At 60.3% G+C, this 26,704-nt stretch overlaps 1 protein-coding gene and 1 long non-coding RNA gene across 2 annotated transcripts in view; one reads left to right on the top strand and one right to left on the bottom strand.

The window, feature by feature from the left end:
* Window positions 1–217: 217 nt before the first annotated feature.
* LOC144382831 (uncharacterized) lies at window positions 218–24,361 on the top strand. Its single transcript, XR_013450239.1, has 4 exons — window positions 218–411; window positions 650–747; window positions 8,276–13,271; window positions 22,230–24,361. It is a non-coding gene; the product is annotated as an uncharacterized LOC144382831 (long non-coding RNA).
* CEMIP (cell migration inducing hyaluronidase 1) overlaps window positions 11,004–26,704 on the bottom strand; it is a 133,205-nt gene continuing 117,504 nt past the window's right edge. The window contains exons 21-29 of the mRNA XM_078078807.1: window positions 23,961–24,141; window positions 22,664–22,879; window positions 19,929–20,140; window positions 19,054–19,239; window positions 16,713–16,917; window positions 16,460–16,546; window positions 15,676–15,833; window positions 12,734–12,834; window positions 11,004–11,141 (exon numbers count right to left, since the gene is read on the bottom strand). Coding sequence (XP_077934933.1) covers window positions 11,014–11,141; window positions 12,734–12,834; window positions 15,676–15,833; window positions 16,460–16,546; window positions 16,713–16,917; window positions 19,054–19,239; window positions 19,929–20,140; window positions 22,664–22,879; window positions 23,961–24,141 — 1,474 coding nt within the window. The 3' untranslated portion in view covers window positions 11,004–11,013. The remainder of the gene's footprint in view (window positions 11,142–12,733; window positions 12,835–15,675; window positions 15,834–16,459; window positions 16,547–16,712; window positions 16,918–19,053; window positions 19,240–19,928; window positions 20,141–22,663; window positions 22,880–23,960; window positions 24,142–26,704) is intronic.

The raw sequence follows: 26,704 nt of genomic DNA, 5'->3' as shown, positions 1-26,704 counted from the left end.
CCATATTTGATGTCCCTCGCCCTCACCTCTTCTATAAACAGGGGTGATGAGTTCCGCCAGGCCTGGAATTTACAGACCAGCATCCGGAAGAAACAGAACAAGAGGGACTCCTTTCCAAAGCCAAGAAGGGTCCCTTAAACCCCTAGGATAGAACGAACCTTCCTTACAGACTCCCTGAGGTCTTTGCTCCTCCGTTAGAGCCCCTTGAGGGTAAGGGTGGTAGTTTCTGCCTTTGGGCACCTACTTCCAGTTTTGAATCCGTGTATGTATCTGTCACTTCTCTGTGCCACAGTTGGACCAGACCAGCGTTCCCCAAAGGAATTTAAACAAGGGAACAGCCCCTGAGGAGGACTTCACCACGCCTGCTAGTTCTTTGGGCTTTTGAGATGCGGAACCAGGAGGGAGGAAGAGGTGCAAAGGCCCGGGGGCATGAGTGGGCGTGGCCAGGATGGAGGCGGAGGGAGAGAGGCGGCCGGTGGCTGTGGGAGCGTGGCCCTGCATGGGGTGTGAGAGCCGGAGGGTGTGTGTGTGCATGCGCGTGTGAGCACGCATGTGTGTGCACGTGTGCGTGCGCGTGAACACGTCCGAGGTGGGGAATGCTGACCAGCTGGGCTCCAAGATCGTTTAACCTGGAACCCGTAACCCACAGGGATTCTGCCGCTGACTCCACCAGCGAGTGAGCGGGGTGTCGCCACAAACTTCGGAAACAGAATCTCAACGAGGACTGATAATTCATCAAAGCAGACCGTAAGTTATTTAGTCGTTCCGTGTAGCTGAACACTGGGCTTCTTCGACCCTGTCAAATGAGTACAAAGAATCCCAGAATGAGCAGTTTGATACCCAGGCTCTGTTTGCCCAGGTCAATGCCCCGTAAGTACTTAGTAGCTCACCGAAACAGACTGTTTTTAAGGCTCTTGACTCGTAATGCTAAATACTCCCTAAACCGGCCACTTCCAACTTGCAGACGCCTTTTATCACAGAACTGTTGTGAAGGTGCGCGAACACAAAAGTGTGCGAGGTCTGCCGGGTTCCCGGTCCCTGTCACCAGCTTTGATAATTGTCCGTATTTCCATAGTCGTTTTTAATCTGTGTTTTGGGAAAGGGAACATGCCTCAATTTAACCACCCTCTGATTATTGACTATTAGGGTTGTTTCAGAGTTTCCGTTACCGTGTAAAACACTGCAGTGAAGGCCCCAGTCACCAATCCTCACGCACCCCCATAGCCCTCTGCTAGGATGCATTCTTGGACACAATTCTGGAGCCAAACTTTGCACACATCTTCGAATCACTTTTACATAATAGTAAATCACTTTATAGAAACATGCACCAAGCATCTGATCACCGTCTGCGAGTATTCGTACTGGTCCCTTAGCGGTCAGTTTGATGGGTGATCAACAGCATCTTACTGTTGTTTCAATCGGCATCATATAATTGCGGTTGAATTTTTAAATGTATTTATTTCCCATTTGTACGTTTTCTTCTGTGAATGGCCCCTTCTGGTTTTCCTTCTGGTTCCCCCCCTGCCCCCTCCCCCGCCACCTGCTTACGTAAACTTTGTAAGAGCACCTTGTGTATAAAGTATCAGTAGAGTCCAGCAGGAGGCCCTAGGAAGGATCATTTCATGAAGGGGCCACTTGCAAGCTCTGAGTAAAGTTTGGGCCACAGCCAGGAGTGGGGCAGAGACCCTGGGCCTGCAACCACAGGAAGCAGTCACCAGCCCGAGGCCTGGGGATGCCGGGAGGGAGGGCGGTTACTGGGCCCCAGGCGGACAGTGGGAGAGGGCCCTGGCTTGCTTAGAGGGATAGCGCCAGCCCACAGAGACCCAGCAAGGAGGGAAGCAGTGACCCTCATTCCCTGAGCCAGCACCCCCCACCTCCTGAAGGGACCTCCCGCCGGCCAGCCCTGCGGGCAGTCGGGCAGGGAGCTGCTCCTGGGGCGGGCTGAGGACGGCGGGGTGGAGCAAACACAGGGGCCAAGCATGTCCGCAGATACCGACTTCTTACCTGGGAGATCCATTTTAAGCTCGTTTCCTCCGTTGATTTGTCTTCAGTATTATTTAGGATTTTAAATTTTAATAATTCCACGGAGTGCTGTCAACCAATCTTGATGACTTCACCTTCAGGGTTATTGCTCAGGAGAGCACTCCCCATCCCCAGCTTTGTCTTTATTCAGCCACATGTACTGTGTTCCCTCTGGCCTGGGAAGGACAAGAAACCACTTTAAAAGACACCACGAAGCAAGTCCCCATGTTAGCAGCCTCTTTCTGCTACCAGAGAGAACGTGGTCCTGCCCGGGGGGTGCAGTCCTTCCCCACTTCCCTCGGCTCTGGGAGGGTCTGCTGTGAGGCAGAGAGCGGCACAGAGATGGGTGGTTCCCTCAGGGCTGCCTTCCAAGCACTCTGCTGCCTCAGCCCCCTGCCGGCGATGGGCTGGAGCCCGCTCGTGCCAGCTCGCGAGAACCAGGGCTCCCACGGACGGGACTCTTGGGCTCTGCAGCTTGCCACGGGCCCTGTCGGGACAGTCACACCGTGGGCTTCAGCACACCAGAGCTTTCTCCTCCTGCCCTGCAGCCAGCTCACCTGCACCCTCTCCTCTTCCTGCTCCGCGTCCCGAGCCCCCCATCCCTGCTGGCTCCTACGGGGTGGGGCACAGAGCTGGGGGCTGGAGGAGGAGGGGCAGCAAGCCTTCTCCAATCTGTGCGGTTGCAGATGTCCTCGGGTGCCCTCTGTTAGGGCACGTGTCCGAGTGTTGGCTCTTTGGCTTGGGACGTGTTCTGGGTTATTCCCGGATACTGTCCTGCCTACTTTGATTGAGCAATACAGTTTCCAGTTGGACACTGATAAAACCACTTTCTCCTTCAGCTCCTGCCTCTGGAGGCACCTACAGCCCCTTCCAGTAAGGGTCCCCCCATCGGAGCAGGCAGCCATCTGGGGCAGCGGCCCTTCAGGCTAGTTCACGCTGGGGGTAGGCTCCGTGGCTCACGGGAAACCCCATGCGTCCTTGCCCAGCCCAGAGGTGGCCGCCCATCTATGCAAAGGCTGCACTCCGTTCTCCTGGGAACTGCGTGTTCACCGGGTCCTCCTTCAGTTACCCCAGGCGAGCAGAGAGACATCTTCAGCCTCTACCCTCCCAAGTGACAGGGAGACAGGGCAGCTCTCCTGAGGACGCTCTTCCCCACGTGGGCAGCAGCTGGGGGTTCTGTGAGTTTGGGGCTCAGCAGTATCCAGCTGAGAAGTGAAATGTCAGTCTTGTCTTCCTGCAAATTCCCCATCTCCCCAAGAGAGGTTCTCTTGGCAGCCCTCCGCTGGCTTGGGGGCTGCACCCCTGGAGGGGGGGAAACATTCTCTTCTTGGAATTTCTGTCGGGGAAGGCCCCCTGGGCAGAGTCTCTCGCCTTCCGTTCCCTAGTCTGGAGGTGAGTGATGGGGCCCAGAACAGCCCTCTCCACGTGTCCTTCAGGGACGACTCAGGCAGCACCTGCTCAGAACGTGGGTAACTGTCACCCGTTGCCCCCACCAAGCCCCGCTGCACAGACTGGTCCTTGCAAGAGGCAAGTGTGCTTACAGCTCCATCATGTTAGGGCCGCCACAGTCATGGGCTCTGCAGATCCTTGGTGCTGCTCGAGGTGGTGGCCCGGAGAAAATCATCTTTGCTCCACAGAGCACCCGGATGAGTGTTTGGATAAGAAAAGAAATGCTTAGCCCACTTTTTAAAAAAAAGATTTTATTTGTCAGAGAGAAAGAGACAGAGAGACAATGCACAAGCAGGGGGAGCGGCAGAGAGAGGGAGAAGCAGGCTTCCCGCCGAGCAGGGAGCCTGATGCGGGGCTCGATCCCAGGACCCCCGGATCCTGACCTGAGCCAAAGGCAGCTGCTCAACCCAACTGAGCCCCCCCAGGTGCCCTGCCCGATTTTCTTTTTTAAGTGTAATTAGTGGAGGGAAGCAGCAATGCTTTGGATAAGGTGAGGAGCATTCTGATTTCCCAGACGCAGCAGCCGGACCCAGGAATTCACTTAAGGTGTGTGCCTCGGGGGGTCGGGGGGGGGGGAGGCGGACAAACTTTGCGGCAATGATGACTAATTTTCTATTTTAGTTTGTTGCTCTGCCATATTCCCAAACCTTCAGCAAAATCCTGCTGCGTATGAGTGACTTCCCTGTGTTCATATAATTTGGGGGGATCAAGAAGGAAAGGGGCCGTGTTTCCCCCCGAGGTCATTGTGTTGTGGGGAAAAGGAACACACAAGGGAGGTCCGAACGGAGGCCAGCTCTGCGTGGGAGCAGCAGAGGCTCATGGGCGTGCGTGCACGTGTGCATGGGCATGTGTGCGTGGGAGCAGCAGAGGCTCATGGGTGTGCGTGCGTGCACGTGTGCATGGGCGTGTGTGCGTGGGAGCAGCAGAGGCTCATGGGTGTGCGTGCGTGCACGTGTGCATGGGCGTGTGTGCGTGGGAGCAGCAGAGGCTCATGGGTGTGCATGTGTGAGCATGTGCATGGGCACAGCAGAGGCTCATGGGTGTGCGTGCGTGCACGTGTGCATGGGCATGCATGCATGGGAGCAGCAGAGGCTCATGGGTGTGCATGCGTGTGCATGGGCATGTGTGTGTGGGAGCAGCAGAGGCTTAAGGGTGTGCGTGCGTGCGCATGTGCATGGGCGTGGGTGCATGGGAGCAGCCGAGGCTCAAGGGTGTGCGTGCGTGTACGTGTGCATGGGCATGCATGCATGGGAGCAGCAGAGGCTCATGGGTGTGCATGCGTGTGCATGGGCATGTGTGCATGGGAGCAGCCGAGGCTCAAGGGTGTGCGTGCGTGCGCATGTGCATGGGCATGTGTGCGTGGGAGCAGCGGAGGCTCAAGGGTGTGCATGCGTGCGCGTGTGCATGGGCGTGTGTGCATGGGCATGTGTGCGTGGGAGCAGCGGAGGCTCATGGGTGTGCGTGCATGTGCGTGTGCATGGGCATGTGTGCGTGGGAGCAGCGGAGGCTCAAGGGTGGGCGTGCGTGTGCGTGTGCATGGGCATGTGTGCATGGGAGCAGCGGAGGCTCATGGGTGTGCGTGCGTGTGCATGGGCATGTGTGCGTGGGAGCAGCCGAGGCTCAAGGGTGTGCGTGCGCGCGCGTGTGCATGGGCATGTGTGCGTGGGAGCAGCCGAGGCTCAAGGGTGTGCGTGCGCGTGCGTGTGCGTGTGCATAGGCATGTGTGCGTGGGAGCAGTGGAGGCTCAAGGGTGGGCGTGTGTGCATGGGAGCAGCGGAGGCTCAAGGGTGTGCGTGCATGCGCGTGTGCATGGGTGTGCGTGCGTGGGAGCAGCGGAGGCTCAAGGGTGTGCGTGCATGCGCGTGTGCATGGGCATGCGTGCGTGGGAGCAGCAGAGGCTCAAGGGTGTGCGTGCGTGCGCATGTGCATGGGCATGTGCGTGGGAGCAGCGGAGGCTCAAGGGTGGGCGTGTGTGCGTGGGAGCAGCGGAGGCTCATGGGCGTGCGTGCGTGTGCGTGTGCATGGGCACAGCAGAGGCTCATGGGTGTGTGTGTGCATGCGTGCGTGTGTGCGTGGACATTGTGCACGGGCAGGACTCGGCAGTGAGGGGTGGCGCTGACCTTCTCCCAATCACGGGAGCTTGAGCAGGTTCATTGACTAAGAGAAGAGGTGATCCCCAAACACTGGAGACACCCAAGCAGCCCATGTTTGTTGGGTAAACCTGGAGTCAGCAAATTATTTAATGTCGTTTTCTTGGTGGGATCTGGGGGTCTTCGGTTGTTAGCAAGGGGACATAAGGTGTTTGTGCGCCATCACAGTCTGTTGGAGCTATCTTTCCAGCCTTTGCTAGCTTCACGTGTCTGCGCCGCAGTTGGGCACTTCTTGTCATATGTCAGACTTGCTCACCGTTATTATATTTGTCCTGGTGATCTGTGATCAGGGGTGATGACTCCCTGAAAGCTCAGATGAGGGCTAGTGTTTTTTAGGGATACGGTATTTTATTTTTTTATTTTTTATTTTTATTTTTAAAAAATCTTTTTAAAGATTTTATTTATTTATTTGACAGAGAGGGAGAGCACAAGCAGGGGGAGCTGCAGGCAGAGGGAGAGAGAGAAGCAGGCTCCCCGCTGAGCAGAGAGCCCAATGCAGGGCTCGATCCCAGGACCCTGGGATCATGACCTGAGCCGAAGGCAGATGCTCAACTGACTGAGCCACCAGGCGCCCCACGATACAGTATTTTAAAATTAAGGTGTATACGTTGGCTTTTCTAGACATAATGCTATTGCATATTAATAGACTACAGTGTGGTATAACCGTAACATTTATATGAGCTGGAAATCCAAAGTTCACTTGATTTGCTTAAGGCGACACTCTCCGTGTCATGTGGTCTGGAGCGGAGCCGCACTCCTCCGAGGTCCTCCCCCTTCTCGCTTCCCTCTCCTTCCCCTGCCCTCTGGGGGAGGGGGCCTCAGCGTGCGCTCAGAGGGCAGCTGGGTCCTGGCCTCCGTGAAGAGGGCAGAGACCGGGTCTGCTGATGCCTTCGTTCGACATTCGATACCACATTTACAGCGCACAACTCTGCCCCCTGTGGGAAGTCGGGTGGTCCCGCCCTGAGTGAGGCGGGGGGGGAGGGCTGAGTGACAGCCCGAGGCAGGGTGTGCGCTGTGGGGGTGCAGGCCCTGGGTCCTGGGGGAGGAAGGAGGAAGGTGCACAGGGCCACAAGTGGGTCAGAGAAGCCTTTGTGTGGAACTCAGCCTTGGAGAGAGCAGGCATCAGCCAGCGGAGGAGGAAGAGGGAAGCGTGTGCCCGGTACAGGGAACAGGTCACATGTCACATGGGGGGGCCCTGGGTGCCTTGGGTGGGTGAGAAGTAATGAGAGTTCTGTGTGCCTGGGGCCAGGCAGGGGACAAGTGGGTGGTGCAGTGGTGGGTCACGAGGCGGGCACGCAGGCACACGTTAGGTCGGGGACCACCCCGTCTGTCCCCTGGATGTGAGGACAAAATTCCCCAATCCTGCTTCCAACTCCATGCCATTGCATTTCAGGCAGACAGTCTGAACTCTGACCTCTCAAGGCCACTGCAGGGTGTCTCGGAGTGAACACCGTCTCTCCTTCCCTCCGGCGTGTAGGGAGAGCCCCCCACCGCTTCGTGCTGTCTCCCCGGACTTTGCCTCCAGGCCTGCGAGCCCCGTTCCCTGTTGGAGCGTTCTTCCTGTCCTTCTTCATTCCTTAATTCCTGCTCCTTCTGCAGACCCTCCTGTGGCCCCGGCCCCGGCCCCCACCAAGCTGGCCTGTCTCTGCACGCACAGGGACTCCCCTGTAGGCGTGGGTGGAGGAGCGAAGGCCGGACAGCCCCCAGAGCCCCCGCCTCTCTGCACGCTGGCTCTTGGGTTGGCCGGCGGCTGTGGTCTCCTGGGGCCCCGCCTGGTCCCCCCCCTCCCCAGGGGTCGTTCCCGTGTCACCGGGCTTGTGCGCGTTCGAGCAGGGATACTGCTGGCCGCCAAGTCACTAGGGACCGCCCCCCACCATCAAACCCGGGGGGCTCTGAAACCGGCCCGTCGGCCTCCTCCTCATGCGGCTCCCCGACCCGTGTCCACCACCTCTGCCAGCTTTCTGTCCGCCTGGGCAGTGTCCCCGTCCCTCGTCGGTTGCTGACCCGCGGCCACTCACTGACCCCTGCCAGCCCCGGGCTCTTTCACGCCCCCTCTGTGCAGCACCCGGCTTGGAGCAGGGGCTGCGCACATTTGCTCAAGGAACGTGCGAGTGTGACCTCCGCCTGCAGGTGAAGTTCCACGTGTGGCTAGTGGCTGCCTGTGGGGCGGCGCAGCTCACAACACTCCCTGGCCACCCCAGTCCAGGCTCCGCTTCTCACCTTCTCCTCCCCAGATCCTGCGAGCCCCTCCCGGTGCGGCCGCGGGGCCCACGCTAGGCTGGCTCTGCCCCGTCCTGTCTGGCAGCTGGGCTCGGACCACTTCTCCCCCTGCACGCTGTCCTCGGATGCTGTGTTTGGCGTCCAGGAGGAAGAGACAGTCCTGCTTCGAGCCAAGACCCCGTCGGCCCCTCCTGGCTTCCCCCAGGGGCAGAGCTGCCCTGACAGCTTCCGGACGGCTGGGGAGCGAGGAGGACAGGGCACGTGCTGGGCCTGGCCGGTCACAAGAACGCACGACAGCCTCTCTCGCGGGACCAGCCGCACCAGCTCCTGTGGGCGCCCCCTCAGGGCGGGGCACGGATAGGACGTTGGCCCGTAACTATTCTGGGAAATGAGAGAGGCGCTTAGGCTAATTTCATCAATCTTATTTTCCTTAGGTATCTGGCTTAAAATGAGGGCCGCGTTCATGGAAAACAAAACAAGCAGGCAGGAGAATGAGATCGTTTGTATGTTTACTATGGTACAGCAAGATCTTCCACACCAGAGCCAAGGTCCTCTGCCGCCCACAGGCTCTGAGCTCACCCACCACACACGACATTTAAGACAATTCTTCGTTTCTCTGACAATGACTTCTCCAAGTGCATATATAATAAATAAATAGAAAATACATCTTTGTTCGTGGTGGCACCTACAGGAAACGTTTACATACAAATCACACTATACATCGAATTCCCGAAAAAGGACCCGCTATTTCGGCAACAGGAAGGAGACAAGCATTTCAGAGGAGTGTCCTTTACCCTAAAGGCCCAACTCATGCGAAGGCTGACAGACAGAAAGAACCGTAGGGACAGTTTTCCAAGCCACAAGACAATCCGTGCCACCAAGAACGTGCCCGGCCACCAGCTGCGGTCACGGTGGCAGAGAGAAAGTGCGCAGATCCTACGTATGTCTAATACATACAACTCTGAGGATTCTCAAATACGTCATTTTGGAAAGTAACCGAACCAAGGACAGTCCGCGTTCCTGGCCGCCCGAAGTGATCACATCCTAAGTGGTTCACAGTGTGAGACCCGTCGTGGTGACAGAGTCTGGAAACCCCGCAGAACTGTAGCCGCGAACGTGAGGTCATCTCGGCTCCCCTCTGCAGGGCCGTGCAGCTGCCTGCAAGGGGCCTGCCCGGGAGTAGGGCCTGGGCAGCTGCCACGTCCCTCCGCCACCTCCGAGCCGCTGGGAGAACTAGGGTGTTGGCTCAGCCTGGGGAGGGGGCCTCCTGCCCGCGTGTCATGCGTGCAGCCGGGCACAGGGAGCCAAGAAGGCCCTCTCTGAAGAAAGGGTGTGTGGTTGGTGCAGGAAAGGGGAAAACGCAGCTCCCCGTGGAGCCCCCCGTGACCCGGGGACCTCAGCAGAGAGCGGGAGCGTCCCTCCTTCCCGGAGCTCTCTGCGGGGTGGTGAGCAGTAGCTGAAGGGCCTGCGGTGGGCCCCGCAGCTCGGCAGGCCCCCCGGAGCAGCCACGCCGGCTCACCAGAAGCATGGCAGTGTGCCCCGACACAGTCCCCCGGCCCCCCCCTGCAGACCAGGGGGCACCAGTGGGAGGGTCGTGGCTGCCGCGAGCCCTCTCGAGGGACGGCCGGTGCTTGGAGCAGCGTGGAGGCTGTAGGGCCGCCGCCAGCCCGCGGGAGGGCAGCCCTGTGTGCACAGAAGGCCAGGAGGGAACCCGCCATCAGCTAGTTCTCTCTATTCTGATCAGTGTTTTCCTTCCAGGGGGCTTGGCCCCATTTGGGGTGCGCCCTCGGGAGTGCGGGACACTCTGGGGCCAGTAGCTGAGGCAATGCGGTGTGGCAGCAGGTGCTGGGCGTGGGGCTCCTGGCCCGGCCCCCGGCCTGGCTGTGTGGTTCTTCCCCATGTCAGGGTCTCACGTGCCCCATCCAAAAAATGAGGGTTTGGGACTAGGTCATCATTAAGGTCCTTTCCAACCCCGAAACCCCGGGCTCATTGAGGGGTGAGCCCATTCAAGAGCACATGAGGCCCCAAATAGGAGCTCACTTCTCTCAACCTAGCTCCACCCCCGTCCGGGGTCAGAGGGGGGCTGGCTGGGGACCAAAGTGCTCCCCGCGGGGGGCGATATAAGGCCCCCTAGCCCCCCCTTGCATGCTTGGCCGTGGTGAGTGGGCCAGCAAGCAACAGGCAGAGGGTGACCTGCAGTCACCAGCTTTGGCAGATGCAGGTGGGAAGGGCTGCACCTCCGAACCCTCTGCTCACCAAGGTGCCCTGCCCTTCCCTCCTGTGGGCCCCCTTCGTCCTCCTGCAGGAAGCTTCCTGACCCACCCAAGCTTGCGGGATCCTTCCCTGCAGGGCGCCTGTGTGGGTCCTCATCGTCCCCCCTTCACATTCTCTACCTGGTATCGGAGGGCATGCATACCTGACCGCCTGGGCCCCCAGCCTGCAAGCCCCTGACTCCAGGCCTGGCTTCTCACCACCCCCACCCTGCATGCCCCAGGCACCCCGCGTCACAGGCGCTGGCCCGAAAGAATCTCCTCATCTACAGCTGGGTTCTATGTGCGGTAGGAAAAGCCACAGACTTCTGGAATCTCACAACGCAAAGGGCTTCTAGAAGTCACCTAGTCCTCCCCCCATCCCAGGACCTGAAGTCTCCGGAAAGGTTGAACCCCTCCAGAGGCAGGGCTCGGCCATTCCCCGAGGGGAGCCAGTCCCGCCTTGGCGAGTGCTGTCTACACCCCGGCTCCTAACCCCACAGAGGTTGGTGCTTGCTTACAGGAACAGAGATTTCCCCAAGACCGAAGACCAGTCTCTTCTTCCCTGTCTCCACCCCCTACCGCGTGTGCTGGAGAGCACGGGGATCTGCGAATGGCTGGATCGGGGCTCCCGCCGAAGCAGACCCGGTTGCCAGCACCGCCCGGGCTCCTAGTACGCAGCCCCCCTCCCCCTGCAGAGGCACAGACAGGAGAGAAGCACCAGGAAGCTGCAGGGAAGAGAAGGTCTCCGGCGTGGGCAGCTCCGCCCCCCGGGGCTGCAGGGAGACACTGAGTGGGGGCTGCAGGGGGGTGGGCAGCACCGGGCATCTCTGACAGCCTCCCCTCGGCCCATCAGGGCTGACGCCGCGGTGCCAGGGGCCGCCGCCACCGCGCATGGGGGGCGGCACCGCGAGCAGGCCTCCTCACAGCTGCTTCTTCCTCACCACGGGGATCGGCACCACTTGGAAGATCTTGGCCTTGTGGTCGTCCGTGTCCAGAGTCACCCAGGTGGGCCGGAAGCTCCCTTTGAAGCCAACGAATGCCATCTTCTCTGGAAAGTAGGGATGGGTGCCGTGAACAGAAGCCCCGAGAGAATGTCCACACCCCATCACCTCACAGGGCTCCCCGTCGCCATCCCCCTGCCCCTACCAGGGAGCCCTCTCCTCCTCGGTGCCCCACGGGACAGCTGTGTCCGGCTGCTCATGGTACCTGGTGTCGTTTGCAGGGGGCACGCGGGGTGTCACCTGAGCCTCGGGGCCAGCCGCCTGGGGTGGTGGCTCTGCTTTACACAGGACACCTCCCGGGAGCGCCCGCCACCTTCGAGCTGAGCCCCCTGCCCGTCAGAAGCCCAGCGTCCCCATCTGTCCGCGAAGGATGGGCGCCTCTACAAGATCTCTCCCCCGCTCCCACATGCTGTGGCCTTAGAAGGACTTTGTCCAGGCACAGAGGGGACGGAGCAGCCCGACCAGACGTCGAGGCCTCGGCCCCGCACGGCGGTCTCCCTCTTGCACTCAGAGCTTAACCGTCTGAGGGGCGTGGGGCTGCACGTCCACACTGGGGAACGGCCAGCCCGGCGCACGGCACACACTTCTCACCACTGGGAAAGCACCACTCGACTGAGGTCACCTCAGGCATGTCAGCTTTTGGCAACAGGGTCTTAATTAAAAAGACAAAGGCCCCAAAATGATTCCAGGACTGAGCTGGAGAAGAGACTTCTCTTTCCCTGGGGTTCTCTTTCGGCTCCTTTGAAGGGCCTTCATTCATGGTTCCTGATTTTTCTCCAGGAGCTGCCTGGAGTTAACGTCCCCTGTGGTGGGCGACCAGCGGTAGATGTTTCTCGTGGTCAGGATGGCATGGCACCAACGGCCCTGACTGGTCTGGACTAGAAACATTCGGATCCGAATTCAAATCTTGGGCAAGTTACTGAAGTGTCTAATTCCATCTGAAATGGGAATAAGGGCACCGAACGCCCCGGTTCTTCATGAATTATAAGGTGCTCAGCAGGGGGCGGGGCTGCACACCACGCGTGGACCACGGTGGACATGAGCGTCCACAGACTCGCTCTGCCTCCCTCCAGACTCCCCAGGGACCACCCCCCAGCCTGCGGTGATGGTGATGAGTGTCAGGTTGCATTTCTGGGCGGGCTGGCTTCTTCCCTGCGGGGTCTGCGCTGGGCTTTGTCTCCGAAGTGCAGGGTGACCTTGAACAAGCCCCCTAGATTCTTCGGGCTTCCATTTTCTCCCAGGCAGGGAGGGACAAGAGCTTCGCGGACTGTAGTGCGCCGTGCAGCTGCTGGGCGACCGCCTGGGCACGGAGGAGGATGTGGGCCCTGCCTGGCTGAGCAGCAGGACCTGGGACGACGGTCCGGTCGAGCCACTTTTCTGCGGATACTTTTGTTCAAAAGCAGGGGGCACTTGCCGAGCAGACGGGTGAACCGCTCTAGCGAGTCCCTTGCCGTGTCTGGCCGCGCCTCGAGAGGGAGCTGCCGTGTGGCATGGAGATAGGCGGCACCTCGCCCATGCATTCCAGAAGGCCACCACTTGTGTTGAGGATCCGGAGGTTTGGTGGGAAGCACGGGGGTAGCAGCCACCGTGCCCCGGGCGTCTGGGCCCAGTCGGTAGACACCCCCTCTAGACCACTTACCTTTCAACTTGAGGCTCTTGTCTGCCCCGAGGTTTTCCAGCACTCTGGTCCAGGGGCCCCTGGCGGTGTATCTTCCCTTGGACACCATGAGCACTATGGAGCTGCGCGAGAGAAGGGGACGTTAGGGGCCGGAGGGAGGGCTCCTCCCGGGCGGTGGCGGCGGTCGGGGGGGGCAGTCAGCAGCGCCCAGAGGTCCGACCGGGGATTTGGGCAAGGGCAGCCTGTCCCGCGTGCCGTGTGCTGAGCGACATCCCGAGCAGCCCTCCCACACAGCCCCGAGCCTGCTCTCCCCCGGCCCGCTGCCCGCGCACGTCTGGCCCCAGTGAGGACAGAGTAGGTGCGCAGAGCACACCTCTCCCGGGGCGGCAAGTGGAGGAGGGACGTCGGCTTGCACTTACTGCTTAGGACTAGAGAGAAAGCCACAGCCTGGGGTTACTACACGCTCAGGGGAGGGGTAACCTCCGCCTTCACGTCCCTTCCCTCTGCTCAGGCAAGAGTGCTACGGCTCGGTTTGCAAATGGGGAGAATGGGGAGAAGAGTAAGAGTGTGAGGGCCTGTCCGAGGGGAGCCGTGCTCGGGGGGGGGCAGAGGCCCGGAGCTAGGGGTGCTCCCAGCCTGGCGCTCCCAACCTGCAAAAGCCCAGCTCTGGAGCAAGGCTCCCCTGCCTTGGTTGTGTTCAGGCCAAAGTGCTGGGAACACAGGCTCCTGGCGGCAGACTGAGCCTGCCGGGCCAGACAGGAGGAGGAAGTGAGCACCTCCCCCAGGAACAGAAGCCCAGTGGGGCTTCCAGTTCACATCTCAAAGGAATCCCATAACCACAGACCACAGTCCAGACATGACTGTACAGAGTTCTGGAACCCACTGTCACCCCCATTTGTGTCCCACTGGGAGCAGAAGGAACACTCCTCAGATACAAGGGCTTGTTAGCCCTCAGGACAGATGGGAAGGGAGCCGGGGCTGCGTGTGGCTCTCGGGGGGACTGGGAGGAGGCCTGAGGGGTTGGGGGGTAAAGCCTGTTAGGGAGAGGGAGCGTTGCAAACACATCCTCACCCCTGGATTCGGGCTGGGTGCCCAGGAGGCGGTTTTGCCACTGTTCCAGCTCAGAGCAAAGGCGGGAGTCCCTTCCTGCTGGGGTGACCCCAAACAAAGGTCGTGCCCTCCAGACAGGGCCCTAGGTTAGCTCACAGGAACCGGACACGGAGACAGGGTTCCTGCACACTGTAGGTGTCCCTGTCCGCCTGGTGTGGGGCCATCCCGGCCTGTGAGCCCCTGCACCTGTCAGCGGGGAGATTGCCAGGGGTAGCAGTGCGGAGGCCACTCCTAAAAGCCATTCTCAATGTTCTCGGGGTGAGCAGCTGCCTCCTTCTTTCCCCGAGGCCGGTGGCGGCCCAGGGACAGGATGGAAGGTGCAGGGCAGGCCTGGGTGACAGTGGGTAGGACCTGCCTTGCCCCATTCCTTGCTCCTTTGCAGGAGGTCAGAGAGGGGGCTGCTGGTACCCAATTGCTGGTAGGGCACCCAGTGCCACCCCAGGGCTGGCTCACAGCAGGTTCTCAGTGAGGGCTCGTCCCGCAAGGCGCACGGGGCTACTGCCCCGGCCCAGAGGAGCCCTGGGCGGGGGGCCGGGGGGCCGGGGGGGTGGTCCCATGCCTCTGCCCCTCCCCTAAACGGAGCGGCTCTGCATTTTCCCTTCTTGTTCCAGACTTCTGCATCCTGTTTCGTTTCAAGAAGAAATCCTCTGGCCAAAAAAGGCATGAAAACTACGGATCTCATGATGAAAAATGTGTTTTCCCCAAATCAGTAAATCTGATCTTTCTGCACGAATGTGCAATGCTGAAGAAGCTTCTAGTGGGGGGCGACGCAGAGACTGAGTGTAAGCAGAGCCCCCGTTCTCTGATGTGACGCGCCCATCACACACTCAGAGTCAGTGAAGTACGTTTGTTCCCACCGACAAATACTTCCTAAGCACGTCCTGCGTGGCAGGTGCCGCACTGAGCACGTTACTCAGGCTTCCTGCCGCGCCAGCTTCTGGCTCTTGAGCGGATGCTCCACCCAGTTAGCCAGAAACACACCTCTGAGCTAGACGTGGGCCCCGCACTCAGAAGTGCACCCGTGCCCTGGATCCGGGAGCAGCCGTGTCCCCGGTCCGACCAAGACTAGTGCTTCAGGAGAAGCAGAACCGTCTAGCTGCGCTGCAAGAGACCTCCCCAGAGACGTGCGTGTGTTAGACTGGGAGCGTGCTGGGGCGTCCCGGGGTTTCTAGCAGAGGGCGCAGAATTCAAGCCAGCAGGCCGCAGGGAGGCCGGGCCTGACGGGGGAGGCGGACGGGCCGGCCCGGTAGGAGGCTGAGCCGGGGTGCTGGTGCCAGAGGGGCCTGCGGGGCAGCCACCGAGAGCACCAGCAGGAGGGCGCTCAGGCAAGTGGGCTGATGGGGACACGGGGACAGAGGAGAAACAAAGGGGGAGTCGAGCAGGACGCCCAGACTCCGGTGCAGTTGTCTACAGGGATGGTGCTGATGAACCAAAACAGAGCAAGCAGGAGGAGGGGCTGGTCTGGAGGTTAGAAGACAACAGATGGCGAGAGTCAGTCCTAGAGGAGACGTCCAGATGGCCTTGCCCAAGGAGCAGTCGGACAGGAATGTCCGGGGCCGAGGAGAGGTCTGGGCTGGAGGCACTCAAAAGCCACCAGCATTTGGATCGAACTGGAAGTGTGGGAGGGATGAGATCATGCTGGGAGTGTGTCGTGGTCCGGGAAGAGGGCCAGGCCAGGCCTCCCACTTGTAAGCGGGCAGCCCAGCCGCCTCGGCCTGACCTGCATTCAGCACGGCCTGGGCTCCGGCACGAGTCTCCGGGCGGGCCCTTCACTGCGGAGACTCCCCGAGCTCCCACAGACCCGACTGGCCAGGGAGGGGGCCTGGCCCGGGGTCTGCCGCGCGCACACTCACTTGTCGGGGATGGCCGCGACGTGCTCAGACAGCTGCCACGGGATGCCCTGCAGAATGGCGTTCCGGAAGCTCGCCTCGCTCAGCACGTGGCCCCGGCTGCCATCGATCACCACCACCTGGAGGCCGTCCTCTGCGCTGGCGTGCTTCATCCCATCCACCTGCAGGCCCAAAGCAACACGGTTGTGACGTGGGGGCCCAAGGGCGGCAAAGCCCCGGGTTCTGCTGCTCTGTGGCTCCCATGTGGACCCTGAGGGCAGCCTGCCTGCGAAGCTGTTCCAAACTTAAAACCCTCCTCCATCCATTCTCTGTAGCCCTCTGCAGGGCCCCAAATGACGGGCCCATCACTCGGAGACTGGGAAGTCAGCTTATGTGGACCAGGGGTTTTTGCAGATGTCGGTACATTAAGGATCTGGAGGTGAGATCCCTGTGGATTTAGGATGGGCCCTAAGCCCAGCGACAGGTGTCCTTGTGGGAGGAAGGCAGGGGGTGCGGGGCTCCCACACTCAGGGAGAAGGCCGTGGAGACGAGGCAGACGATGCAGGGGCGTGTCCTCGAGCCGGGGACAGCGTGCAGCCACCAGAGGCCAGCAGAGGCCCCGGGCAGGCGCTCCCTGGGAGCCTGGAGAAGGACCCGACCCTGCCAACCTCCCCCCCACCCCCATGTTGGACCTCTGTCCTCCAGGATGACCGGGGGATCCACTTTCCGGAGGAGGAGGGCTTGTGACAAGAGCCCCACCCCACGGCCAGCCAGTCCCCCAGCCCCCTGCAGGGCCAGAGCCACTCACTTCAATGTAGGCGAAGTCGCTCATGAGGTGGAGGAAGCGCCGCCCGGAACTTTCCATCTTCACCTCCAAGAAGCGGTCCTTTGTCTTCTGGGAAAACAGACACAGCCTGGCGCGGTTGTTGGGTCTGGGGAGCCGTCCCCCGCATCCCCCAGGACGGAAGTCACCGCATCGGCCGGGGGCCAGGCGGATGTCCGGGAAGGGCCCGCCCTGGGTCTGGGCCCGGGTCCGGGCAAAGGCCGCCCCCGCCACTCACCAGCGGGGAGCCAGGGAGCTTCCTGGGCATGGGCACGTCCACGACAGCCCTCTCGGCGAACCTGGGGTAGGCGCTGGCCGAGCAGTCGCTGACGCCCGCGTTCTTGGGGATCAGAGCCTTGATCTTGATTCGCTCGCAGCCTCGCACGGAGCAGAAGGCAAACCGCTCTCTCTCGTTGTGCGCTTGCAGCTTCAGGAAGAGCAGCCTGCACGCGGGGAGCGCGGCGGTTGGCTCTGGTGCGGGAGCCCTCCTCCTCCTCCTCCCCCCCTCCCCCTCCTCCTCCCCCTCCCCCCCTCCTCCCCCCTCCTCCCCCTCCCCCCTCCTCCCCCTCCTCCCCCTGCTCCTCCTCCTCCTCCCCCTCCTCCCCCCTCCCCCTCCTCCCCCTCCTCCCCCAGGGGCGCTCCCCCCCCCCCGCCCCCGTTAGCGTGGCCAGTGCGCCGTGTCTGTCGGGTCGCTGCGTCGGAGAGATAAATGCATCGGATGAAGGGAACAACGCTGACGTGGACCCCGCGCTCTACGCGCTGGCCGCTAAGTCACCCAGTATCTCACCTAACCCCCCAACGGTCCTGGGCGGTAGGCGCTGCTACCATCCTGGGTTCTCGGGCGGGGAAGCCATGGCTCAGAGAAGCCAGGTGACTTGCCCAGGACCCCCAGCTGCACGGTGACAGAGCCGGGCGGTCTGTCCCTTCACGGCGCCGGCTCGGGAGCGTGCTACCAGTTCCTCGCCAGGCTTTCCTCCGGACCAGAACTGATTCTCGCTTCCGGGCGAGGACCAGACGCGGCCCGGGGGGTGCAGGGGCTCCGAGCGTGAGCAAGCCAAGGCACTAACTTGGGGCTTATCGCTGTTGGTTCAGTTCCGCAGAGAGCTTTCAGGTGGGTCCCACCTCTGTTAGCCCATCTGACGCGGGCTGTCCCTGGGGCCGACCCTCGGCTGCGCCCACACGGCCCAACCAGCCCGATGCCGCGACCCCCACCCCACCCCACACAGCTGGTGGCGCCGGGGACACACGCTGGCCGGGCAGAGGGGCCCCGAGAATTGGGGAAGCCCGACGGTTTGGGCTTCTACACAGGAACCAACATCCTGTAACCCGGCTCACAGTCCCCGAGCGTGTAACCGAACTAAAGCACAGCCTCGTCATCAGCGCGCCCTGACTGCGGGGACGGAGGCCGGGCACCCCAGTCTGCCCCCACGCCCTGCGTCCTGGGGGTGGGCTGTCCGCGGTCGTTCACCGCTGCCTGGGGTCGTTATCGGGAGCTCTGTGCTGCAGCGGCAGCTTCCCCAGCAGACGCCGTTCCCTCCTCGCCGGCCGCCTTGTCTGCCCCACGGTGGCTGAGAAGTCACGTGAGGAAAGGGGTGCTATCTATGGCCCCCACCCCAGCATTTTACTTACGCCTCCGACTTTCAAATTCTAATTTCTCTCTAATCAGATTGATAAACTTCATCTCCAGAGAGAGCACCTGCTAGGGATTTCCTTATCCTCGACCTCAATACAAGAATGGGAAGATGGGGGCGCCTGGGGGGCACAGTCCGTTAAGCGTCTGATTCTTGGTTTCGGCTCAGGTCCTGATGGCAGGGTGGTGAGATCCAGCCCCTCACTGGGCTCTGCACTGAGCGTGGAGCCTGCCTGAGATTCTCGCTCTCCCTCTGCCTGTCCCCTCTGTGCTCTCTGTCTCTCTCTCAAATTAGTAAATCTTAAAAAAAAAAAAAAAAAAAAAATGGGAAAATGACGGCAAAGCGATCCTTTTCCTGGACTCCTCTGGGGCTGGCTGTCGACAGCCTCATGGCTTCAGAGATGTGCGGGCATTCCTGAGATGTCAGACTTACTCTTTTTAGGGGAGGGGACCAAAGAGCTCCCTATCTCCAGACAGACACGCCATCCCTGTTGTGTCTCCTGAGTAGAACCTGGAGGCGTTTAGCACAAGGGTGGGGGGCTTTGGGAACAGATGGCCTGGGTTCGAAACCAGGGGTGCCCAGACTGTGCTGTGGCCTCTGGGCAGGCCCCTGCTGATCCGTCTCCGTTCCCTCCTCGTCCCCCGCCCCCGGACGAGGGGTGACATCACGTGCTCCAGCTGGTGTGTGAGGGTCGGAGGTAACACTCTGCGTTTTCTCTGTTCTGAGATTCACTGCTTTCACTTTGCTCCTGAAACAGGCCCGTTTCCTACAGCCCCTGTGTGTGTTCCACAGAACGTTTACGCCCAAGCTTGGCAGCCTGGAGGATGTCATCGGTGGATGGCGCCACCGGCCTTTGAATGGAAGCCCCTAGCAAAGCATCTTACGCCGCCAGCCGGGAACCCGCTGGGGGCTCTCGGGGGCCACACAGGGCCGAGTGGGGCTCCTCACCCTGAGTCCTCGTCCCAGTAGAAGTGGCTTCTGCCCGGAAAGCTCTGGTCCACCTTGTCCATCTGTAAGGTGCGCATGAAGGTGCCCGTCTTGGCCGTCTGCTTCAGCACGCGGTTGTGCACGTCCGACAGGATGGAGAAGGTAGTGCCCTGGGGGTAGCAGAGCCCCACGCGGATCCAGTCGCCCCTGCGGTCAGGAGGAGGGCCAGGTTACGGGAAGGGGCGTCCGGGGCACGCCCCGGAGAGAGACCCAGCCGTCCTCCCCCATCTCCGCAACGGGCAGTCCCGAAGGACCACCTGCTGCTGTAGTCACGGGGTCTGTGCGGAGTGCGTGGGGGCGGGGAGGGTCTCACCGGGACGGTGGCTCGGCGCCTCCCGGGCCTACATTGAGGTGCCCCACCGGGAGCAGAAGGACGCCCTCTCGTCCGGGTTGTTGTGAAAGAGCCCAGGATGCGGAGGACGGGGCTCAGCCCTCCTGGCCCAGCCCGATCTCAGGGCCCATTCATGTCTGTGGGTGTCGTTTTCCACATCTGATGTCTGTCTCCCAGGGAGACCGTGACCGTGTTCACAGAGAGCACGCCGGCCTCCATCTCTGAGGCCAGATCCTGAGTGACGTGCTGTCATGTCACCTCCCTTGGTTGCCCCATAGGAGCCTGACGCTGTGCCTGAGGTCAGCCGTGCCCAGAGCGGGGGGCTCAGCCCAGTCTCCGATCCCTGACTACCGGCTGCTCTCGGCCCCTCTAGAGGAGCCCTTCTGCGGGGCTGGCATGGGCTGGCCTGGGACTTCATCACGTTGGGACGTCCTCACCGCGGCCTTGAGCTCCAGGAGAGCGGCCGTCCCCAGGTCACGCCGCTTCCGGCTGGGCACCCACTCACTTGTTGAAGTTGATGAGCCAGATGATGAGCTCGGCGGGGGCTGTCTGGTCCCAGTGCACGGTGTAGCCCTTCTGCAGCGTGACGACCGGCTGGTACTGCTGGTAGTGGGTGCTCCGGGTCAGGGCCCCCTCCAAGTACAGCGGACGGCTGGGGAACTCGTTCTTGATGATCTTCATCCGTAGGTTACTAGTCTTGTAGGCCTGAATGTACATCTTTTGCAACCCAAAAAGGAAACACACATCAGGACAATTACAAGAGATTATTCCAAGAGTGTCTGGTTAACATCGGACTACAGGCCCCACTTTCAAAGGAACTTTCTCCTGGAGCCCTTTTAAGGATGCGTGAACCACCGGCCAAATAAGGGGGCATATCTTCCTGCTGGCGGGTGCACGATCCGGCTCAGGCTTCCTGTGCATGCTCAGCAAAGGGCTCCGTCCAGGACATCCCAGTGACACGGGGGAAGGGCTGGCTTCACAGTCACGCGGCAAACCCAAAGTAACCAGGGGAAGGAGGGGATGAGGAAGGAGGAGGAAGGGGAGGGGGGCGAGGACTTGGACAGAAAGCCGCTTCCTTTCCCCAGCTGCTGTCCCGCCTGCGTCGGAGAGACAGCCCCGGGCGTGTGGCCGCTCCTCGCTCCCTTTCCCTGGGTCCAGCCCGTGTCACTACACCCTGTGCCGGTCAGTGGCATCTCATTTCAGAGAGCGCACGGCAAGTCCTGCGGACGCAAGAGCCCGGTTGCTGTGGGCCGGCCTCAGCATCAGACGGCGTCCTGTATTCCCAAGGCGACGTCCCCGCGGCCGTGGCCAGCACAGCCACGAGCCACTGTGCACGTGGAGGGGAGGGGGCATCTCCCCTCCGGTTGTGCTGCCCACGAAACGGAGGGGGAAACCTCGGCACTGCCCATAGCTGGGCGCTCAGGAGAAGCACAAGTTCAAGGGAAGATCAAGCCGCGAAGGGAAGGGAGGGGTTGCGAGAACTGACGAAGCAGCAGCCCATTCTGATAACCGGGCAAGCGCTAGCGATCAGAGCGTTTCTGCAAGAAGACAAGCAATGTGTGGGAAAGCAAGGGTGGGAGGCTCCACCCGGGGGGGCCGCGAGGAGGGCCCGCCCTGGGGGCACGAGGGCCCAGGGTTCCGTCACCCTCTAATTCCTCAGGACCCGATCCCGTCTATCAGCAGACTCTGACCCCACCTCCCAGTGTGCCTTCCCAAAGGGCCAGTCGCCCCCGGCTCCCCCAGCATCGCATCCCTCGCCCTGAGCAGGCAGGCCCCAGGAGCCCCTCCGGATCCTTCCAGGCCCACCTCCCCCCGGGGCGCTCCAGCAGGGAGGCCAACGCCCTTCCCCTTCCCCGGCTCCAGTCTCCACCCAGCTTCCCCAGCCTCTGGTTGGCACCCCCACACTCCCGGCCCCTCTTCCCGCCCTTAGGCTCTCTGCGGGGACCGCCCTCCTCAGCCCGCTGTCTGGCCTCACCTTCTATCGCGCAAACGCCCCGACCTCCTGCCCTGAGCCCGGCCCTGTCTTCCCGCCGGCCCTCCTACTCCACCGGCGCCTGTCTCTCCGGCACCCCCGGCTCCGAGCGCCCACCTGGCCCCGGGGCCCCTTGCCCTCTCTGGCGCCAGCTCCCTGTCCCGTCTCTCCCGGACCCCAGACCTCCTGCAGCTCCTTCCTCACTGCCCCCCGGCCCCCATTACTGATGTCCACAGGGCCTGCCGGCAGGTGGTCCCAAGGACAACCTCCTTCCTTCACACCCGTGTCCTGCCCCCTCCGGGGCCACCGGGCTCGCCGGGCTCCCCCCCGTAACACCTTCATTCTCTTGGGCATGCCTCCTCGTTTATTCACCAGCCACGTACTAACTAAGGTAGCATCATCATAGCTAACGAAGGTTTTCGGTTCTACCACGTTCCCCGTGCTGTTCTGTACAACAGCCATCGACCACGCGGGGCCACTGAGCACTGGAAACGTGACCAGTGTGGCTGAGGACCTGAATTTTAAATTTCATTTTAATTAATTTAGATTTCAAACTGAAGGCAGTGTAAAATAGTCTCCTGCTAAACGTGACTTTATCATTTCAGTGGGACTCGCTTCCACTTTGTTGAAAATTTATACCCAAATGGTGTGGGGGCTTTGAAGACTTAGAACAGGAAGACAAATACATAGATGTAAAGTGCCTTACTAGTGATTTCTATGCATCGATTACATGCTGAGATGGTAGTATTCTGAGTGTGCTGTTAAAATACATTATTAACTACTATTAAAATTAATTTCCCGTTTCTTTCTTCCTTGCCTTGACGCGGCTTCTAGAAGATTTAAGACCACACGCATGGTCTGCACCACAGTCCTGGCGGCTGAGGAGCCCTTTACATCCGTACGTGAGCCCACGCCCACAGCCTCGTTAAGGAGGTTCAGCTGTTAGCCCCATTTCACAGATGAAGAGCTGGTTTCCCCTCTGCCCACATCTGCACTGGGCCCGATGCACTGGGCCTGACTTAACCCAAGCCCTGGACCTCAGAATGCCCCTTTCCAAGGCATTCTGCTTTCTGCCTATGATGTGTTTTCACTTTGACTTTTTGAAAACTCTACAGGGTGAGGAGGAAAGAGAAAAAGAAAACTAGGAGAGGAGAGACACCCAAATCTCCTGCACGGCACAGAGCCAGGCCTGTGGCAGGCCCGCGCTCGTCCTCGTCACAGGACCGGGGGGTGGGATGGGTGGCCCCAGGGGCGCCCTGGTCCCCCACCTGTGCGTAGCGGCCGCTGCAGATGGCCCCTCTCCAGTCGGGGACGTGGATGCACTCCGGGTGCCGGACCAGCCAGTTGTCGTCCTTGGTGAGGTAGGACCCCGGGTACTCGGACACAGAGCCGTCGACGTCATGGAACAGCGACGTCTTATCCCCGTCCATGTCCAGCTGGTTGAACCAGGGCCCGGGCTCTCCGAAGAACACTCTGGAAGTAATCTAAACAGCCCAGGAAAGTGAGGGCCGGGCCAGAGCTGAAGGGAAACGGCGGCCGTCATCAGGCCAGGGAGAAGTTTCCGATTTCCGCTGACATGACACCCTGGCCAAACCCAAGACGCTCTTGGGCGCTGCAGGAGACCTCCCGGCTGACCTCCCGGCTGACCTCACAGAGGAAGCCCGACAAACAGCCAGACGCGCACCGGCCTCAGCTCTAGACGCAACGCGTCCGTTTGGCCTCTGCTCACAGGAGGCGCGGCTGCTGTGGGTGACCCTAGAGAGGGCTCCGACGTGTGGAGGGGAGGGGACGCAGGAGTGCATGTGTGTGTACGTGCTGTTTTAGCAAGACAGTCTTTCAACACCAGCCGTGGAGGTCTCCATGACTGACCTCTCCCAGGCCTCAGCAGCCTGAGTAAAGAAATGAAGCAACAAGATTCACTCCTTCCCCTCGGCCCACCAGTGCTGGGCAGACAGGCAAAGGGCAGGCCCAGAGGAGGACCAGGAGGAGGAAGAGGAAAGTTCTGGGAGGTCCGTAACCCAGAGTAAATGCCCCAGGCCGTCTGGCCCTGCCCAGCCTCAAGGGGCAGCCCTCTGTCCTGCTCTCCTCACCCCAGCTCCTTGCCGGCACCTGTCTGTGTCCGGGTGGACCCCATTCACGGTGCACTCTCCGGGAGAGATGAGCAGAGCATCTTTAGCAAAGAGGGCCTTGGAAACCCTGGGATTTTAGATTAACTGTACCCACTCAGGTGGCCCTGTCACGAGACTCAGGAGGTCAAAACCAAGGCCCTTGGAGGAACAGCCTCAGGCCCTTGAGTCTGGCAGGAGCCCCTGCAGAGGCTCTAGGGGGTTGGGGCAGGGTGAGGGCAAGCGAGCATTTACGTAGCCAGACCTGACCCGTGGGGCAACCTATGCTTGTACTTTTCCAGTCTGGATGCCGACGGGCTGGGACGTGGCCCAGCCTGCTTGCAGGAAGTTGTTCATTCCCTGTGGTGGTGGCAACTGCTCAAACTCCAGCCCCGGGGGACTTGTGAATCACCGCCCAGAGTCTGGATTTGCCGGGAGCCTGCCCCAGCGCCTCACTCACCGGGACATCCTCAAAGGCAATGTTGGTCACGTTGTTATGAGGGCAACTCTGCCAAGCGTTGTTCAGCCGGAAGGCCAGCGCACTGGTGTGCCGGCCCTCCAGGGCCGCAAACTTGCGGAAAGTGCAGTTCTGGATGTTGACGGGGCCGTCATAGAACTGAATTCCTCGGATCGGAAAATTCCTATGGAGTTAAGGAAGTCCGATGTCAGGCTGATCGCCATGTTGTGCCACGGAGTTATCTGCACCCTCCAAGGTGGATGAAAACAGAGACTTCCTGGGTAAACCATTCCTGATCCCCACCTCCAGCAACCCCTCACTGCAGGGCATTATTGATTCATTAATTAATTCACTGAGATAGCATTTACAGATAGAGTAAATGTCAATAAACGATTGTCAGATGACTTACTGGATGGATGGGTGGATGGAAGGAAGGATGGATGGATGGATGGAAGGAAGGATGGATGGATGGATGGAAGAAGGATGGATGGATGGGTGGATGGATGGATGGATAGATGGGTGGATGGATGGATGGAAGGAAGGATGGATGGATGGGTGGGTGGGTGGATGGATGAATGGAAGGGAGGATGGATGGGTGGATGGAAGGGAGGATGGATGGAAGGATGGATGGATGGATGGATGGATGGATGGATGGATGGATAGATGGATGGGTGGATGGATGGATGGAAGGATGGATGGATGGAAGGAAGGATGGATGGATGGATGGGTGGTTGAGTGGATGGATGGATGGAAGGATGGATGGAAAAATGGAAAGATGGATGGATGGAAGGACGGATGGATGGATGGCTATTTAGTTGCTGGTTTGGGGTTTGGGGAATTGTCCTCTATTCAAGTATTTCCCCCAATTTTTCCATCCTGTGAAGAGTCATTGGGTAAATACTGTAAATATTGCTACAGAATGGTAGTATTATGTCCCTTGGGAGACTAGAGCAATTAGTCATTATCGCCTTTGTCTCAGTTGCCGTAAAAATTTAATCAGATTAAAACCCAATTGAGTTTTGTCTGAGTAAGCCTTTTGATTGCAAGTCTCTGGGGTCTGGGACAGAATGGAAGGTGATGATTATGTGGTAAGATAACTGTGCATAACCTTCTGAGCATCCCTCAAAGAGAGGCAGGCCCCCCCCCGGGAGGGCAAGAATGTGGGCTGCCAGAGGACCCCAGGAAGGCCTTGATCTCCAGGCCTCAGGGAAAGGACAGGAGGAGGCCACATACTCAGAGGCGGAGGTAGAAGGGACTGGAGAATGGGCCACTTGGCCCAGCAGAGGGCAGGGGCTCAGAGACACCCCTCATCTGCCTCTGACTCCCGAACAAGGCTTGAGAGGGTTTGGCTGGGCTTCCTGGTGGCCCCAAATCTAGGCTCGTTCATTCTTCAAGCCCAGTTGGTATGGTTTTACTGGCATCTCTGCCTCTGGGCCAGGCCCCCTCCTCCCACAGCTGAGGTGAAGGAGGAAGGGCAGCAGGAGGGGAATGAACACAGAAAAGGGTCTGTTCCCAGGGACAGGCCACACTCCGCAGTCCCCCATCCTCCACCTTGGGCTCCCCTGCCCAGATACGGTTCCCCGAGGAAAGCCCTGATCACACCAGTCTTGGCCTGCGCCTTCAGTGGACGCCAAGGACTTCCTGCATTTCTGCATCTGTGGATGGAATCAATTAGCATCAGCGCCTCGAACCCTAGTTCTCGTGGGGCGCCTCCATCTCAGGCACTCTGGGGACCGCCCATCCTTACTAGCTGTGTACACAGAGTGTGTACTTATTTTCCTCTGAGCCCAGCCTAGGCCTGTTCAGGACGGATCACCCGGGCCAAGCAGGGCACAGTCCCCGCTCACGAACGCGGTGCGAAGAACCTGCCTGCTTTGGCAGAACTATCAGGCCTCCATAAACAAACTCGCCCCTGGACGTCATGAGAACATTCTGGCCCTGGGAAGCTGGTAACCCTCAGCAAAGCAACCCCAAATATGCAGATGCAGAGTTGCTCATAAAAATGACCCAAAGGGACGGGTGCAGCACTTAGACCAGACAAAAACAAGGGCCTCCTGATGGCTTGTGCCAACGGAGGCTAGGATTCTGTCTACAAAGTCCTTGCAAAGGCCACATCTCTGCGGTGGGAGCTTCAGGCCGTGTCCTGCCCACAGAGGCAGGGATTACATTTCCCCGGAGAAAGGGAAGACGCTCGGGGAGCCCTTAGCACTCGGAGAGCGGGTCTCCCTGCACTGCTGGCCGGCTCAGGGCCTTGCTGTCTGGTTCGGATTCATGTTGGAGCAGAATCCCCATCAGATGGGGGAGAGATGTCCTCTCACGGAACCCCTCCCTCCAAGGCTCTCTGAGGAACTGACCGAGTCCCTTTGGTCCCTTTGCTCTATGAGCGGGTCAACCCTCCAGGTCACCCGCTGCTCCAACCACCTGTTGTCCCCCCACCCCCGCGTGAACTCCACCTGCAGCAGAGAGCCCACGACCCCTCGACACAGCCCTACGATTCTGTGGATGAACAAGCCCGACTGGCGGAAGTTCCTTCCTGCACTACACTCATTCAAACCCCTAGGGCTCGTGGGGAATGAGTTTCATCTTGAAAGCGCCTGGCAGCCCCGAGGATGCGTGACAACACCTCCCGTGCTCTTCCCCCGAATATGCTCCCTTCTCCTGACTGCAGCTCCCCATCTGCGTGCCACACGGCGTCAGGTTCTGTCACCATCCTGGTTATCCCCGTTGGCCTGAGTCTATCTGTCCCC

The sequence above is a fragment of the Halichoerus grypus genome, chromosome 8 (genome assembly GCF_964656455.1).
Source record: "Halichoerus grypus chromosome 8, mHalGry1.hap1.1, whole genome shotgun sequence".
In the NCBI taxonomy this organism is placed as follows: Eukaryota; Metazoa; Chordata; class Mammalia; order Carnivora; family Phocidae; genus Halichoerus; species Halichoerus grypus.
The sequence above is the reverse complement of the archived record's forward strand: the minus strand, read 5'-3'. Positions and strand labels throughout refer to the sequence as shown.